This window comes from Mirounga angustirostris, unplaced genomic scaffold (genome assembly GCF_029215605.1).
Source record: "Mirounga angustirostris isolate CCGP_5_RB_7025 unplaced genomic scaffold, mMirAng1.0.hap1 SCAF_16, whole genome shotgun sequence".
Classification (NCBI taxonomy): Eukaryota; Metazoa; Chordata; class Mammalia; order Carnivora; family Phocidae; genus Mirounga; species Mirounga angustirostris.
The window spans coordinates 26556607-26573706 of record NW_026991724.1 but is presented as its reverse complement, the minus strand read 5'-3'; the positions used below and the strand labels follow the sequence as shown (position 1 = coordinate 26573706).

General features: G+C 52.3%; 1 protein-coding gene across 11 annotated transcripts in view; it reads right to left on the bottom strand.

Annotated features, from left to right (window-relative positions):
- Window positions 1-17100, bottom strand: part of KIFC3 (kinesin family member C3) — a 69052-nt gene that overhangs the window by 30877 nt on the left and 21075 nt on the right. For 6 of the 11 annotated variants that reach the window (XR_008507304.2, XR_010408167.1, XR_008507303.2 and 3 more), the window contains 3 exons: window positions 16236-16378; window positions 11492-11630; window positions 8365-8546 (listed from right to left, as the gene is read on the bottom strand). Coding sequence is in view for 1 of the 11 variants with exons in the window: in XM_045891039.3 (XP_045746995.1) it covers window positions 8365-8546; window positions 11492-11630; window positions 16236-16378 (464 nt within the window). In the remaining 10 variants the exon portion in view is untranslated. Of the gene's footprint in view, window positions 1-8364; window positions 8547-9335; window positions 9494-11491; window positions 11632-16235; window positions 16379-17100 lie in introns of those variants that run through there. The other 5 variants (XR_008507307.2, XR_008507308.2, XR_010408169.1 and 2 more) reach the window with 4 other exon arrangements.

Here is a 17100-nt window from a genome sequence, read left to right as displayed (position 1 = left end):
GCAACATCCCTGCCCCGGCCCAGGCTCCCGGGCAGCCGGAGAAACTGGGTCGTGGGCCTGGGGCAGAGGACCTCAGTGGGAGCGGGGGGCCGGGGCCTGTCTGGCCCAAAGCCGCATTCCCATCTCTCAGCAGAGGCAGGCGCTGAAGAGGGTGGGGCCGCCCTGAGCAGGTCCATGTTCTCAGCTGTCTGCTCCCATCAGCCCAGACAACCTGCGGACGACCTCCCCGGCTCCCACCAGGCCCTGCTCATGGTCACCGGCTATCTTCTGAGGAAATGGCAAGACCAAGGCGTGGCTGAGCTGAAAAGGCAAGAGGTCCTGGGACCCAGAACACCCCAAGGAAAGAGAGGCCAGAGGGGCAGCCTTGGGAAGCACCCCATCCTGTCCCCACACACGCGCCCTCGCAAGACACCTGACTCGTGGCCACATGAACACTGACTGTGCCCATCTGGCCCCATCCACCCTGCCCTGCCCACTGCCAAGTTTGCACATTCGAGTCCTTCTGCCACTGAGGGGCAGTTGAGCACATGGGTTCTAGGGCCGGACTGCCCAGCTTTCTTTTTTCCTTTTTTTTTAGAAAAGTAAAATATTTTATTTTGTATTTATAATTTTTTTTTAAGATTTTATTTATTTATTTGACAGAGAGAGACACAGCGAGAGAGGCAACACAAGCAGGGGGAGTGGGAGAGGGAGAAGCAGGCTTCCCGCGGAGCAGGGAGCCCGATGTGGGGCTCGATCCCAGGACCCTGGGATCATGACCTGAGCCGAAGGCAGACGCTTAACGACTGAGCCACCCAGGCGCCCCTTGTATTTATAATTTATAAATCTCCCAAAGTTTCCAAATATTTGCCATCTATCTAATCTATCATCTATCTATCATCATCTATCATCTATCTACCTATGTTTATTTTTTTATTATGTTATGTTAATCCCCATACATTACATCATTAGTTTTAGATGAAGTGTTCCATGATTCATTGTTTGCGTAGAACAACCAGTGGTCCATGCAGAACGTGCCCTCCTTAATACCCATCACCAGGCTAACCCATCCCCCCACCGCCCTCCCCTCTAGAACCCTCAGTTTGTTTCTCAGACTCCATCGTCTCTCATGGTTTGTCTCCACCTCCGATTTCCCCCCTTCATTTTTCCCTTCCTACTATCTTCTTTTTTTTTTTTAACATATAATGTATTATTTGTTTCAGAGGTACAGGTCTGTGATTCATCAGTCTTACACAATTCACAGCGCTCACCATAGCACATACCCTCCCCAGTGTCTATCACCCAGCCACCCCCCATCCCTCTCACCCCCCACCACTCCGGCACCCCTCAGTTTGTTTCCTGAGATTAAGAATTCCTCATATCAGTGAGGTCATATGATACATGTCTTTCTCTGATTGACTTATTTCGCTCAGCATAATACCCTCCAGTTCCAGCTTTCTAATACAGACATCACCCTGCCCCCTGGATAACCGTGGAGAAGTCTCCACATGGCCATGCCTCTTTCTTTCCTCATCGGGACAAGGAGGCTACTCCTGGGAGGATGTCTGGAGGATTAGGTGAGATTAAATAAGATAATACACATAAATCACTTAATGAGTTCTATTGTTAGCATGAAGGTCCCTGAAGGCAATATTTGTCTCTTGTGTGGGCTCCTGGTACGCAGCAGGTGCTCAGTAAACGCATGTAGAAAGAATGCTGAATGCACGAGGGGCTAGGCCGAGCAGAATCTCTGCGTGAGGCTGTCAGGCAGGACGTGGGGCAGGAGGGGTGCTGGAGGCCGGGGCACCACGGGGGAGTCAGAGGAAGGACGCTCACTTCTGCCAAGGGCAGGACTGCTCCTAAGCTCCACATAGTGGGTGCCACATGGGAACGGCAGCCCAGAGATGCCACGTCTTCCAGTATTTTCTGACAAAATAGGAGGTCCAGATTTTTATGTGAACTTAACTCAGGTTTAAAAATTGACAGCTAGGGCGCCTGAGTGGCCTAGTTGGTTAAGCATCTGCCTTCGGCTCAGGTCATGGTCCCAGGGTCCTGGGATCAAGCCCTGCATCGGGCTCCCTGCTCAATGAGGAGTCTGCTTCTCCCTCTGCCTCTTCTCTCTGCTTGTGATCTCTCTTGTTCTCTCAAATAAATGAATAAAATCTTAAAAAAAAAAAATTGACAACTAATCTGATTACTAAAAAAGCAGGCCAATTAGAACTAATAAACAAACTCAGCTAAGTCACAGGATACAAAATCAACATGTAAAAATCAGCTGTTCTTCAGGATGCCTGTGCGGGCTCAGTTAGTTAAGTGTCCAACTCTTGGTTTCGGCTCAGGTCATGATCTCAGGGTCGTGAGATCGAGCCCTGTGTCAGGCTCTGTGCTCAGCACAGAGTGTGCTTGTCCCTCTCTGTCCTCCTCTGCTTCTCTCCCCACGATCCCTCTCTGAAATAAATAAAATCTTTAAAAAAGGCGGGGGGGCGCCTGAGTGGCCTAGTTGGTTAAGCATCTGCCTTCAGCTCAGGTCATGGTCCCAGGGTTCTGGGATTGGGCCCCATGTCGGGCTCCCTGCTCAGTGAGGAGCCTGCTTCTCCCTCTCCCTCTGTCCCTTCCCCTGCTTGTGCTCTCTCTCTCTCAAATAAATAAATAAAAATCTTAAAAAAAAAAACACGTTCCACGTTCATGGATTGTCATTGTTAAGATGTCAGTCCCTACTACCCAAAGTGATCATCGGACTCAATGCAATCCCCATCAAAATTCCAATGACATTCTTTTGCAGAAATAGAAAAATCCATCCTAAAATTCATATAAAATCTCAAAGGACCCCAAATAGCCAAACCATACTTGCAAAAGAAGAGAAAGTTGGAGGTTTCACACTTCCTGATTTCAAAAGTTACTACAAAGCTGTAGCAATGAAAATTATGAAGTACTGGCATAAAGACAGACATAGAGACCAATGGAATAGAACAGACAACCCAGAAATAAGCCTTCACATACGTGGCCAATTGATTTTTGACAAGGGTGCCAAGACCATTCAATGGGGAAAGGACAGTCTTTTCAACAAATGGTGCTGGGAAACTGGACGTTCACATGGAAAAGAATGAAGTTGGACCCTTGCTTTACACCCCAGACAAAATTCACTCAAAAAAGATCAAAGACCTAAACGTAAAAGCTAAAATTATACAACTCTTAGAAGAAAACATAGAGGAAAACATTCACGGTCCTGGATTTGGCAGTGCTCTCTTGGATGGGATACCAACAGCACAGGCAAGAAAGACCAAATAGATAAGCTGGACTTCATCAAAATAAAACCTTCTGTGCATCGAAAGACACCATCAACAGAGTAGAAAGGCGACCCACGGAATGGGGGACACTATCTGCAAATCATATACTGATAAGGGGTTAATATTCAGAATGCAGAGAGAACTCCTGCAACTCAACCACAAAAACAAAAACAAAAACAAACAGTTCAGAATGGGCAAAGGACTTGAATGGACATTTCTCCAAGGAAGACAGACACATGGCCAATAAGTACAGGAAAAGATGCTCAACATCACTAGTCATTAGGGAGATGCTAATCAAAGGCACAATGAGATACCACTTCACACCCATTATGATGGCTATTAATTAAAAAAAAAAAAAAAGACCTCAGAAAATAACAAATATTGTTGGGAATGTGGAGAAACTGCTGGTGGGAATGTAAAATAGTATACCCGCTATGGAAAACAGGACGGTAGATTACTCAAACAATTTTAACTAGAACTACCATATGATCCAGCAATTCTACTTCAGGGTATTTACCCAAAAGGAGTGAAAATATCTTTAAGTGATATTTGCACACCCATGGTCATAGCAGCATTATTCATAATAGCTAAAATGGGGAAGCAACCCGGGTGTCCACTGATGAACAGATAAGCAAAGTGTGGTGTATCCATACAATGGAATATTATTCTGCCTTAAAAAGGAAGGAAATCCTGGGGCACCTGGGTGGCTCAGGTCATGATGCTGGGGTCCTGGGATCAAGCCCGTGTTGGGCTCCCTGCTCAGCAGGGGAGTCTGCTTCTCCCTTTCCCTCTGCTCCTCACCTCCACCTTGTACTCACACACATACTCTCTCGCTCAAATAAATAAAATCTTAAAAAAAAAAGAGGAAATCCTGCCATTTGCAACAGTATGGATGAACTTGGAAAGCATCATGGTAAGTGAAATAAGCCAGTCACAAAAGACAAATACTATGATTCCACTTATATGAACCACCGGGAATAGCTAAATTCACAGAGACAGAGAGTAGAAAGGTGGGTGGCAGGGGCTGGGGGAGAGGGTTGGGGGAGTGGGTAGTTGGTATTTAATGGGAACAGTTTTAGGTTTGCAAGGTGGAGAGAGTTCTGGGGACGGATGGTGGTGATGGTTGCACAACAGTGTGAATACACTTAATACCACTTCAAAACGGCCGCAATGGTCAATTTTATGTTATGTGTATTCTATCACAATGTTTTTAATTGTTAAAAGAAGAGAAACAAAGCAGGCAAACAAGACACCTTTGAAGGCTAGATCTTGGCTGCCAGTCTGTGGCCTCTGAGCACAATTTTTTGAGGTTCTACCTTGAGGTTCAAGGGCAATGCAGGGAGTGCAGTCTGGAACACTGGCAGGAGCCTTGGGGGTGTGGAGGCCACTGCTCCAGGGACATCCACAAAGGAGGGGGAGCTCGAGGCCACCAGGATGTGGCCTGGGGCTGCTGCTGCCAACATTGGGGAGGGTCATCCAGACCAACCACAACCACATGTCAGTTGCCAGACCAACCACCAGTGGCCTCTGTGGCCTGGGTCAGCTGGATGCCCGAGGACTGGGGACCTGTCGTCCAACTGCTCCCCACAAGGAGCACGGTGGGTGCCCAGTAAATACAAATATCTCCATCTGACATGTATCAGCGGGTACACCTCCGAAGACTCTCGCAGCCCCCTCAAGCCTAGGTCCCAGCGGGGATAACGGCAGCCCCCCTTACTGAGTCAGCTTTGCCAGCAGGGCACGGGGACCTCCTAAGATCATCACTTTAACCCCCCAATTCTGTGAGGTAGATACCATTATTATCCCCACTTTCCAGGAAGAAAAACCGAGATTCCAAGAGATGAAGCCTTAGTTAAGCAACTTGCTCAAGGTCACCTGACCACTAAATGGTGGATGTCAGATTGAAACTTGGGTCCGTGGGACCCCCATGGGACCCTCAAACTCCACTACCAGGGCTACACTGCCTTTCAGGAAGAGCAACATGGGAAGGCAGCCACATCCAGAAGGCAGGTCTAGACAAGGCTGGGAATAGGGCACCATGAGCATGAGGCAGAGTGTCCATCTCTTTTCTTAAATGAGCAACATTTAGAAGAGCAGGAGGGTCGGTCTGGGTCAAACCATAGTGAGGCCCACAGGAGACCAGAGCATGCAGAAGCGATATTTCACGAGGCGCAGCACTTTATCGTTTGTCATCCATTTTTCTGTCCAGTCTCACGACTGAGCTAGCCGCTAACCACAGAGCACCCTGTATCAGCCCCAGTTCAGAGAACGGTAAATGAAGGCCCAGGGAGGCAGTGACTTCCTACAGCTGCCTGGCTAGCATGTGGCGTGGCTGGAACTGGACCCCTGTTCGTGTGATTCCAGATCCAAAGCTCTTCCCAGTAAAGACGGTGGTGGTGGCAGCAACACCAACATAATCGGCTCAGCTCATCAGGTGCTATGATGTCCATTTTACAGATGAAGAAACTGAGGTGCAGAGCGGCAAATAACCAGCCCAAGGTCACACAGCTGAGTAGTGCCCAAAGTCAGGATTCGAACTGGCCCTTGGCCCATGTGGTTGGACATAGCTCCACAGAGTTGGACCCTCCGAAGAGGAGCCCAGAGACCTGGAGCTTCAGGCCTGGATGCCCTCTGAAATTTTCAGGAAAGAACTGGCAGTGAGGAAATTCAAGGATAAAACTCGAGCAAAGATGAGGAGCCATTTGGAATTCTCCCAGTCGTCCAGGGGAGCTGGGGATGGGAGAGACAGGGGCTGGGAAGGTTTGGAAAGCTGGGGCACAAAGATACCAAAAGGCTAAGATGCTTCACCTTCAACCTCCCCTGTAAAAAGTAAGTAGATTTTGCTAAATGGGGGTGCCTGGCTGGCTCAGTCCATTAAGCATCTGCCTTTAGCTCAGGTCTTGATCTCTGGGTCCAGGGATCGAGCCCTGCCCTGCATTGGGCTCCCTGCTCGGTGGGGAGGCTTCTTCCCTCCCACCCCCGACTTGTGCTCACTCTCTCTTTCAAATAAATAAATAAAATCTTTACAAGAAATAAAAAAGTAAAAGAAAAAAAATTTTTTTAAATTTGTTTAAAGTTATGAAAGGCCACGTATTGTGATGATTTCATTTCTACAAAGTGTTCAGAAAAGGCAAATCTGTATAAACAGAAAGCAGATCCCTGGTTTCCAGAGGTGGTGGGGTGGGCGGGGGTGGGGGGGAAAGGAGAGTGACTAAATAGGCCTTTTTAGGGTGATGAAAATGTTCTGAAATTAGATGGTGGTGTTGGTCACATCACCATCTTAATATACTTAAGACCTTTATTTTTTTTTATTCTTATGTTAATCCCCATATACTTAAGACCTTTAAATTGTACACCTTAAAGGGGTAAATTTTGTGGTATGTGAATTATATTTCAGTAAAGCCCTTTAAAAAAAAAAAAACTTTTTCAAAAATGAAGTGCCGGGACAGTCTAACCTGGAGAAGGTCAGGGAAAGAAGAGCTGCTGACAAGCTCTTGCCATGGGCCAGGCAAGTCCTGCAGGTGTGAGCCCTGGACCAGCCCCCAGCCCCACAGGGCTACCCAAACCTTGGTTCTGCCCCTCTACTCAGCTTGCTCCACCTGCCACAGTCCCTTTGCACAGACTGTTCTCTCAGCCCAGAACCCACTTCCTCTGCTTTATGCCAGACCTTAGCTCCAGCACTGCTTTCTCAAGGAGGCTGTCCCTGACCTCCCCAACGGGTCCTGATGTCCCAGACAAAGGCCTCTGGTACAAGCCCTCCTGCCCTGTGTGTGCCCACCTGGAAAGCCCTTGTTACTCTTCGAACTTAACATGGGTGCATGTAACAAATGTCTGTCCTCTGACCCTAGACCGCAGCCTCCAGAGGCCAGGGCGTGCCTGCGCACCTGGACGTCCCCAGTGGTTAGCTTGGTGCCCAGTGGATCCCGGGCACTCCGCAAACATCTGAGAGAGGGAGGCAGAGGGACGCTGCAGGAGGCAACAGAGACACAAAGTTGGTGTGTCACCCTGCCGAGAGGAGCCCCTGACAGTGAGGCAGACAGGCCCAGAGGTAGCAAACAAGGGCGTCAGTATATCAGAGGGAGACACGGGGCACTAGGGCCGCCCCAAGGAGGCCCACCTGACTCAGCAAGGGGCAAGTGGTCAGAACAGACAGTTCTTGAGAAGAGGATACACCTGTACGGTGGGAAAAAATGCTGCATTGAAAAAAATGCATAAAAGTAATCTGCTGCTCCCTGGAACCAAGAACAAGTCACGGTATTCAGTGATGTTCCCCCAAGCAGAAGGCCCACATGCTGGGTCACCACAGAGAAAGAACTTGGCTCCACCTGAAGGCAGGCCTTTCAACACAGAGCCCTGAGTTCAGGGCACAGATCCGAGGCAGAGATGATGTAGAGACAGGGTGAGGGGCCTGAGTTCAGGGCATGGATCCAAGGTAGAGATGATGTAGAGACAGGGTGGGGGGCTTTGGGGAAGTGGGGAAGGTCACACAGACACAAAAGACAGACACTGACCATGGCTGTGGGGGGAGCTGAGCCCCCGGACAGGGGCCTCAGGGCCCACGTGCAGGTGGGGAGGGAGGGCCCATGGTCAGCCCCAGAGGGCATGCAGCTCAGAGTCTGCACGTGTCCTCCTGGCCAGCCAAGGAAGGAGACAGTGCTTGCCAGCATACACCTGAGGCCCTCCCTGGCTTCCAGAAGTCTGAGAGCTCCTCCTCCCATGTGCACTCCCACCAGCCTTCCCTGGGGTCGCCTCTGCAGTGAATTCTGTCTACTAGGACCGCCCGGTAGTTGGACGGGGTGGTCTCCGCAGTGGCCGCAGGGCTGAAAGCACCCCTGTACCTCCCCGCTTCACTTACATCTGCACACACAGCCTACGCTTCTAGGAAGCACAAGGAATGGGGCACGAGGAGCAGGAGGGGAGACCCAGGCCTCTGGCTCTTACCACCTTGCCCTCTCGCGCATTCCTGAGCCAAGGTGGGGAACCCTATCTGTCCGTCGTGCCAGTGGCCCGGTGGGTTGGTTCTAGGGGCCCCAAGCAGTGTCCTCTGCCCTGCCCCACGGTGGGCAGTGGCCTCTGCCATCCCATCCTCCCCAGGTACCTGGTTCTGCAGCTGGTTGGATGCGGCTTGCTGGTCACTGTCTTGGAGGGCCAGCCCCTCCTGCAGCCGGGCTTTCTCTTCCTGCAGCTGGGACATGGTCACCACCATCCTATGTACCATGGGGGCCGCACCCGGCCGCCCCGCCAGGCTCGAGCACCTCCCGCTGCCAAAGAGCCGCCCACCTATGAGCAAAGTAGTGGCCAATCAGCAGGACAGCCAAGGACCCACCCTGGCTGAGGAGAGGGGGCCCGTCGGGGCAGGGCAGACCATCGGGGATGGGGCGGGGATGCAAGCCGATGGGCCGGAGGCCGGGGGCTGCAGGAGCATGGGTGAGCCAGGGGCTCCAGGGCCTCCCCTAGAGGAAGCCACGCCCGTGGGCAGCTTCTGGGAGACAGGATCGCCTGGATCAGGACTTAGGAAAGCAACTTTCACCCTATACCCCTCAAAGTGTGCGTCCTAGGTCTGACGGGCCATCCCCTCTCCACGGCCAGGCTGCAAGGAACCGCAGCTGAGAAAGACACGGCTTCTGGCAACAGGTGATGAAGAGTCTGGGGTTCTCTCCCCAGAAAACACTCTTCTTGGGAGAATATGATTTCTTTAAACCCCAACCCCCCTCTAGAGCACAGAAGAGAGGCAGAGGCTCCCCAGTCTGTCCTCTGACCTCCGCAGGGAGTGATACCTGCACACAGAGAAGGGGTGAGGGGAGGGTGTGTGGGCACAAGGGACAGCGAGACCAGGACACATGGACACAGACAGAGCATGTGAGCAGGAACACAGCCAGGCCCGCTCTGGGCTGACACCTGCACTGAGCACAGGGACTGCACAGGCACGAGGAAGAGATAAATACTGAGGGGGAGGGGGGCCTCCGCCTGAGTCCTCCTCCTGCCACGGCCTTCCACTGTCCTGTCACCAGGAGGAGAGAAACAGACAGACGCACGGAAGGACAAAGACACAGAATCAAGGGCCATGACCTGCTAATAGGGCCTGGGATGTATGTCATAGCTTGCTTGGAGGACACCAAGAAGGGTCACCGTCTCGGCGAGGAGCTGGGGGTGTGCGGAAGTGGGGCAGAGGAGAGGCGGTAAGGGCAGGAGATTTGCCTCTCCCCTCGGGTAGCTCAAACGGAGACCTGGCCAAAGCCCCGGGAGGCAGAAAGAAGCGTCCAAGAGTTTAGTGTGACAAGTGGCATCTGTTGACCCCAGGCCTCCACTCTGAGAGCAGCAGGGCTTCTGGGCTCCCCCACACTATACCCCGGGAGCCACAGCTGAGAGGCAGGACTCCCAGGGGCTCTGCGTCTGAAGTCACACCCCCTACTGGCAGCTTCCACCCACCAGGAGGGGGCAGATGTGCTCACTGAGACTTCAGAGAGGCCAAAATAGACCTTCTGGGCTGGGCTGGATGTCTCAGCCCTGTCCCCAGGAGGGTGGGCCCTGAGAAGTCCCAGGTCCCGCTCTCCAGAGGGCAGGCGAAGCACACACAGGCTGGCTTTTCCCTTTCTCCCAGTCCCTTGCAAGAGCTGCAGCTCGAGACCCTCTGGGAAGCCAGAGCAGGAGCATGGCCAGCTGGCTCGTGGCCCCGGCCGTGGGGCCTGCATGGGACACAGCAGGTGTATCACACGCAGTTGGCCAAGCTTCTGCTCCCTGTTCTAGAGAGAGTGAGGTCAGATGGATGCTTCCAGGCCTGCACACGGGGCTGCCATGAGCAGCATGTGACCAGCATGGCCCTCAGCCCTCTGCAAACTGCCATGGTGTGGTAGGGAACACACTAGACTCCCGGTCCCAAGAGCTAGTTCTGCCACCTACGAGATGGGAGGCTGGGGCCCCTGGGGTCCTCCTTTGCGAAATGGGGACACTGGTCCTTGCCCACGGAGGCAACCTTGGAAAAGGAGCCTGGAATCCATGAGGGATGCACAGAAGTGTCACCCAACAGGCCGCAGGACTCGGATGAGACATGGAATCATTTTTCTCATCCAGGATACTGAGAAGGTTCGGAGACCCCTGGAGCCCACAGGGGGCTTCGTCCTGACCTCAGCACAGGGCCACAGCCAGGGGAGCTGAAACGGGGCCTGGAGAGCACTTGCCAGGGGAGAAAAGACCTTCAAGGAGCTAAGGGAGGTCGGAGGAGGAGGGAGAGGTGAGATCAAAGGGGCACTTAGGGACGCGGGACAGAAGGGGTCTTGGCGCCAAGAAGGCTGCACGCCCCTCTTAGTGAGCCAGTTGTCAGTGCAAGTCATCAAAAGAGAGTGTGCCTCAGAGACCCTGCCTGCACACCGCCCCTCACGGTCACTCAGGCGCGGGGACACTGAGGTCCGGCTCTCAGTCCCCACTCTTCACGGGAGCTGCTCTCTCTCTCTCTTCTCCACAAATTAGGAGATCCAACTTGACTGGCTGGACGGTGCACCCCTTCCCAAGGCCCATCTGCCCACACCTCGGCCAGACCCCGGCACCTGCCCCTGAACACCAGACAGGCAACCGCGGCTCTGGGACAACCCCAGAGAAGGCAATGGCTCCTTCCACCCCACAGGGGGTTCAGAACGACCAATCCACCCCGCTGACGAGAGGAAGAAAGCAAGAGAAAGCTTTCTTTCCACACCTTCTTGGCCGTCCCCTGGGGCTCCTTGAGGATGCTTTTTCCCAATTACTGCTGCGCTCGGGCTTCCCGCTAGGGGACCCCACAAAGGGGGCCCGTGGACTCTTCCAGAACCAGTCATCCTGGACAGAGAAGAAGGGAGCCACCAGCTCCTCTATCCTGGCCTTGGGACAGCAGGGGACCCACAGCTAAGGGGGATGGGTTCAGGCCTCTCTCGGCAGGCTCTCTGAGGCTGCTACCCTTGGCCTGCTTTAGACGGGCACTGGGGAAAAGACAAAAAGCAGGGAAATTCAACCCCAGCCCACACGGGCCTCTCATCACTGGGTTGGGCCCTGGTGGCACCGGGAGGGGGGCATCCCTGGAGTAGGGGCGGGCGGGCTGGGGTCTCTGAGTTGAGCGGCCAGGTGGCCAGGATTTGGCTGGGCCACCTCCAGGTGAAGCGGAGAGCATAGGGGGATGGCTCCAACGCCACAGGAGCCCCCCTCCAGGGCCAGCTTCAGCGGGGGCTGTTCCAGGTTGGCGGGCGGGCCTGCTTTACCTGTTTTCTCTACATTCATGGTGCCACCAGCTTCCTGGGCCTCCCGGTCCCGCCTGGGGGCCGGCGCCTGCCTCTTCGGGAGCTTCTCCTCTTTCGTCCCCTGACTCTTGTTCTCGCACCCCTTGTCCAGGAGGGCTTGCTGCCAAGACACAACCAGAATCCTCACGTGAAGGGGACTGCAGAAGGGAGGGCACCCCTCCTGAGCCTGAGGATACTGTGCTCCTGGAGCTGGTGAGCACCCCGGGCCCAGGGATCCATCACTCGCTGTGTGAGTGGGTGAGGACAATGAGGCCTGGGGTCTGGAAGAAATGTGCCCAGATGCCACGACAAGACAGTGGCAGCGTATTTTCTGGGCCCCCGCTGGCAGCCAGCCATCTGCACCCATGAAGAAAGTTCTCAGGCACTTAGACGTTCTCACGTGAAACTCACTGGGCTATCCCTGCGGGGCTCTGGGGGGCATGAGCCGCCAGGCAGCAACCTGCTTGCCTCAGGCCCATGGCCCCCCCATTCACAGGGCTGTCCAGCCCCACCAGGCACAATCCCCCCCCAGGATGTCAGCTGCCCCCACCTACAGACGGCACCAGCTTGGGACTGCCAAGAGGGGGGCACATAGATCCAAACGAGCAGGGGAAGGCCATGCCCCCCCATCTCCTGGTCAAGGAGAAACCGAGGCAAAGAAGGCTGAGGTAGAATAGGCCACCGGACAGGCAGGGAGAGAGGCGGGGAGGGACAGAAAGAATCATCCAGAGATGATGCCGCTCACGTAGAAAGACATCCAAAGCAAGCCGCAGAACCACATGGATAGTGTAATCCCATCTGATGATAAGACAAATAAAACAGGCCTCAAAAAAAAAAAAAGTCTGGGGGACTGTATAGACAATGGTTCTCTCTGGGAGGTCAGGTGATGCAGCAGCTAGGAGGAGAAACGTGCATCATTTAAACTTTTGGGCGAGTAAAAAGAAACTTAACCATGAGAATGTGGGAAGAAGGGAAAGGAGCCTTCATATTTCATTTTGAACCTTTTCTCGGCATTTGTATTTTCAGGCTTATAAGCATCTACAGTGTTTTGGTTTATTTTTTAATGTCAATGGAAATTATCTGGGAAGGGGAGTATAAACATATTTTATTTTATTTTATTTAAGTTTTATTTAAGTAATCTCTACACCCAACATGGGGCTCGAACTCACGACCCAGAGATCCAGAGTCGCATGCTCTTCTGACTGAGCCAGCCAGGTACCCCTACAGACACTTTTTTGCGTGTCTTTGTGCCTTCTGTATTTGAAACAAAAGACAAATGCTCTGTTTAAAAGAATGCTCTGAGAAAGGGGAACCCTTTTACACTGCTGGTGGGACTGCAAGCTGGTGTAGCCACTCTGGAAAAACAGTATGGAGATTCCTTAAGAAGTTGAAAATAGAGCTACCCTACGACCCAGCAATTGCACTACTGGGTATTTACCCCAAAGATACAAATGTAGTGATCTGAACGGGCACATGCACCCCAACGTTTATAGCAGCAATGTCCACAATAGCCAAACTGTGGAAAGAGCCTAGATGTCCATCAACAGATGAACGGATAAAGAAGATGTGGTATATATACACAATGGAATATTATGCAGCCATCAAAAAAACCCAAAATCTTGCCATTTGCAACCGTGGATGGAACTAGAGGGTATTATGCTAAGTGAAATAAGTCAATTAGAGAAAGATAATTATCATATGATCTCACTGACATGAGGAATTTGGGAAACAAGGCAGAGGATCATAGGGGAAGGGAGGGAAAAATAAAATAAGACAAAGTCAGAGAGGGAGACAAACCATAAGAGACTCTTAACTACAGGAAACAAACTGAGGGTTGCTGGAGGGGACAGGGGCGGGGGAAATGGGGTCACTGGGTGACGGGCATGAAGGAGGGCACGTGATGTGATGAGCACTGGGTGTTACATACAACCGATGAATCACTGACCTCTACCTCTGAAACTAATAATACACTGTACGTTAATTAATTGAATGTAAATAAAAATTAAAAAAAAAAGAAAACAAAATAAAAGAACGCTCTGAGTCTGGAGTCAGAAAGCACCGGGTGTGAAGGCCGGCTGGGCCTCGTGCGTGCTGTGTGGTTCCGGGCAAGTTACTGTCCTTCCCTGAAGCTTCATTTTCCCCATTCCTAAAATAGAAATGTTACCAGCCACCTGATGCCCCTGATGTGAAGGGAAACTGCAGGAACTTGTGCAAAGTTCTCCAAGTGGCTGGTGCACAGTAAGAACCAGATGTCAGGTTAGCATAATATTCTTTCTGTACTTTTCCATGTTGTTGTTTTTATTATGGCTTTTGTAACCCCAAATCCAACAAACAGAGAAAAGAAAGAGGAAAGCCACATCAGCAGCCTCGTTCACCATGTCGGACTCCCTCCCTCTCTCTCTCTTGCTCTCTCTCTCTCTCTCCTCTCTCTCTCTCTCTCTCGACCTCATGTTCTACTTGAGAAGGAAGGGTGGTGAGCACAATCTCTCGTATGTAGGAAAACTCCTCCCCCCGACTTTATTTGGCCCGCCCCCCCCCCCCCCCCCCCCGCCGACCAACTGCCACACCATCCCGAGCAGGCTTGTCACCGGTGGTGGCAATGACAGCAGCTGGGAGTTTCCAATTGCCACCAGAGCAAAGGTTACACTATTTCTGGCCCGTTGGCCAAGCCACAGGAAGGGAACCGGGGGGCGGGGGGTGTGCCGGGGGTGTTGGGAATTTCTGCAGCACCTCCAGAGGGAGCATGTCAGGTTTTAACTACTTGAGAGGCTGGGGCAGGGAGGTGGTTCCCTAAGCCTACCAGGTCACCCCACAGTGCCTGGGTCCCTCCTTCAGCCCCACAGCCCTGACCTCGAAGCACCTATAAACATAATGGAGCTTTGTGAGGGCCCAGAAGGACACCAACATGGAAACTGGTTGCTGACAGGAGCTTCTCAGAGATTCTCAGCAGATCTGCTGACCCCAGGACTCGGCAGCAACCACAACCCAACACCCCATAATCAAAATTCAAGAAGAGAGCCACCGCCCAGCTCAAGGCAGCTGGTCTCTGACCACCTCCTGATTTAACTACCAATGGCTCAAGTCAGAGAAAAAAAAAAGGGTTCTCTGGTTTCTTTAACTGTTCCCACACCAGACCTGCTTTTCTTGCAGACCCTAAGATAAAAGAAGGACCGTTTGGTTCAGTTTGCACATGAACCACACAAGAAGGGCCGAGAAAAGCCTTGGAGCCCAAGACGGTCTCTGAAGCAACATGAAACCCTGGGCCATGTTCAGATCAGGACTCGGGGCCGCACGCCGCCTGGGCTCAGGACTTCCATCTGCATGAGGGAGGATATGCCCTCAAAGGGCACCTGGGTTTCCTGCACTCCATCCTGCCCCCCATTTGCCCATGTCCCTTCAATATGAGCCCTCTCCTGTACCATCCTTCTTGGGCAGGGAGCCTTCGCAACACAACACCCCCAAATAACTCTGGTCCTTCATCCAGACTGTCAGGTCTATTTCTCTGCTTCGGTATGGGCCAGGACCGGGCACAGACACACTCTGTAAACATCTGTTAACAAATGTATTCATTTAAAAAGTACAGCGCCTGGACTATCCTGACATTGTTCCAAGTCATAGCTGCGTGGATGCGTAGATATTTAAGGAGCTCACTGCAATCAGAAATGATACAGAGGACTGGTTAGATAATTTATGGTAAACCCTGAAGTAGAATATTTTGCAGCAGTTTAAAAGAATGAGGGAATTCTCTGTATATTGACATGCATGAAGATATCACAAAGACCTACTATTGAGGGAAAGAGCTAGTCACAGAACAGTATGTACAAATAAATAATAAAGTTGTATAAATATAATTAAGTGGTTACATAGGAAAAATACATAAGCACCCAACTCTTAATAGTGGATTTCTCCAAGATACAGGACTATAGGAGATATTCGTTTCTAAATATTACATCCCTGTGTGAATTCTTTACACCATATGTTAGAAAGCTCGTCATGTGTAGCTATTCAGATCCCGGCTTGCTGTGTGACCAGTAGCAAGTTACTTAACCTCTCTGAGCCTCCATTACTTCATCCATACCACTCAGATAAAACAGTAACTGTGTCTTGAGATTGTTGAGTACTGATGTGAGATATATCACATAGTACCAGTGCCTGGTAGAAAGTCCGTGTCCAATAAATAGTGGTTATTATTACTATCACTATGTATTATCTCTGTAACCAAATACACAAATATACGTAAAATTTGTCTTTTGAAAATCACTTGGTGATAACTGCAAGAGAAAAGAACCCAAGTTTTGGCAAAAATCCTGTCTTGCTCTGGATTCCCACGTCAAATAGGAAATACAAGTAGTGCCCCACGGATAAACATGCTCGGGTGGGGATTAACAGCTACCCCCAAACCTGCCTGTTTTCCTACTAGCTTCTCAGCGAAGGTCCCACATTTCTCACTTTAACACCTCAGCCAGGGTGTGGCTGAAAAGTTTCTGTCATCTCCTGTGAGATTTTCCCCCGAGATAACGTAATAAAGCAAACTGCTCCATCCACGCAGGCTCAGGGCGGATGTGCTGTGAGGACCTCAGCAAAGAGACGCACGGCAGGTCCCCGGCTAGCTCCCAGGGCTTCCTTCCCCAGACAGCCTGCTGGAGACCCAGCTGCAAAAGCTCCGAGAGCGAAGGCCCACCAGCCTGGCTCGGCCCGTCACCTTTCTGAAGGCCCCAGAGCTTACCTGCACGGTCAGGTAGAGCCTGTGGGGGCTCCCAGGGCCAGCCCAGTCCACGCTGAGGGCTCGGCACTGAGCGAGGGCCGGGCGAGCTGCACTTCGGGCACCGGAGTCCTCGTCACTGCTGACCGGGGTGTCTTTTCCACGCCCTGTCCCAGGACAGAGAATACAGGTAAGATGCTAGGCCCCTGGCTGAAGGCTGCTGGCCAGGACCCCTGGCTAGGGCCGCCGCTGAGCTCTGCTTCCCCACAGTCGGGGCCGGCCCAGGCGCAGCCAGGAGGGACTCACACGCCCTCACACGCCTGACCTACGCGGAGGGAAGGCCTGGCACCAGGCAGGGGCTGTGCTCCTTTCTTCCCAAAAGCCACCCCGAGCTTCTCTTTAGCAAGGCACCCAAGGCCTCTGGGGCGGGGGGGTGCTCTCCACCCTCCACAGTGGCTTTCGGGGCTGGCACTTGCTCATGAACACCCTCTCCAGAGAGCAGCAAAGGGAAGCCGATGCGAACCGGGCTGCGCTCATCTTCCCCGGAGGTGCACCCCAGGCCCGTGGCTTTATTACCAAGGCCGCCTCTAGGTGGCAATTTCTCCCCTGCCTTCCTAAAGGCCAACTCCTGCTTCCCGCAGCCTCCAAAAGCATATTCAGGCCCGGCTAAAGCACATCCCCTCGAGTCTCTGACACAGTGCCTCCCTCACCGGCTGGGCCAGAGAGCTGACTGTGGTATGGCTACCCCATGTACCCCATCCCAACCCCCCACCAGGGCCTTACTGCTCTGCCCGATCCTCAGTTTCCTTGTCAATAATATGGGGACAAGGAACCAAGCTCAGAGTCCTGGGGCGAGGGTTACATGGAATGACACACATAACATGCTCAC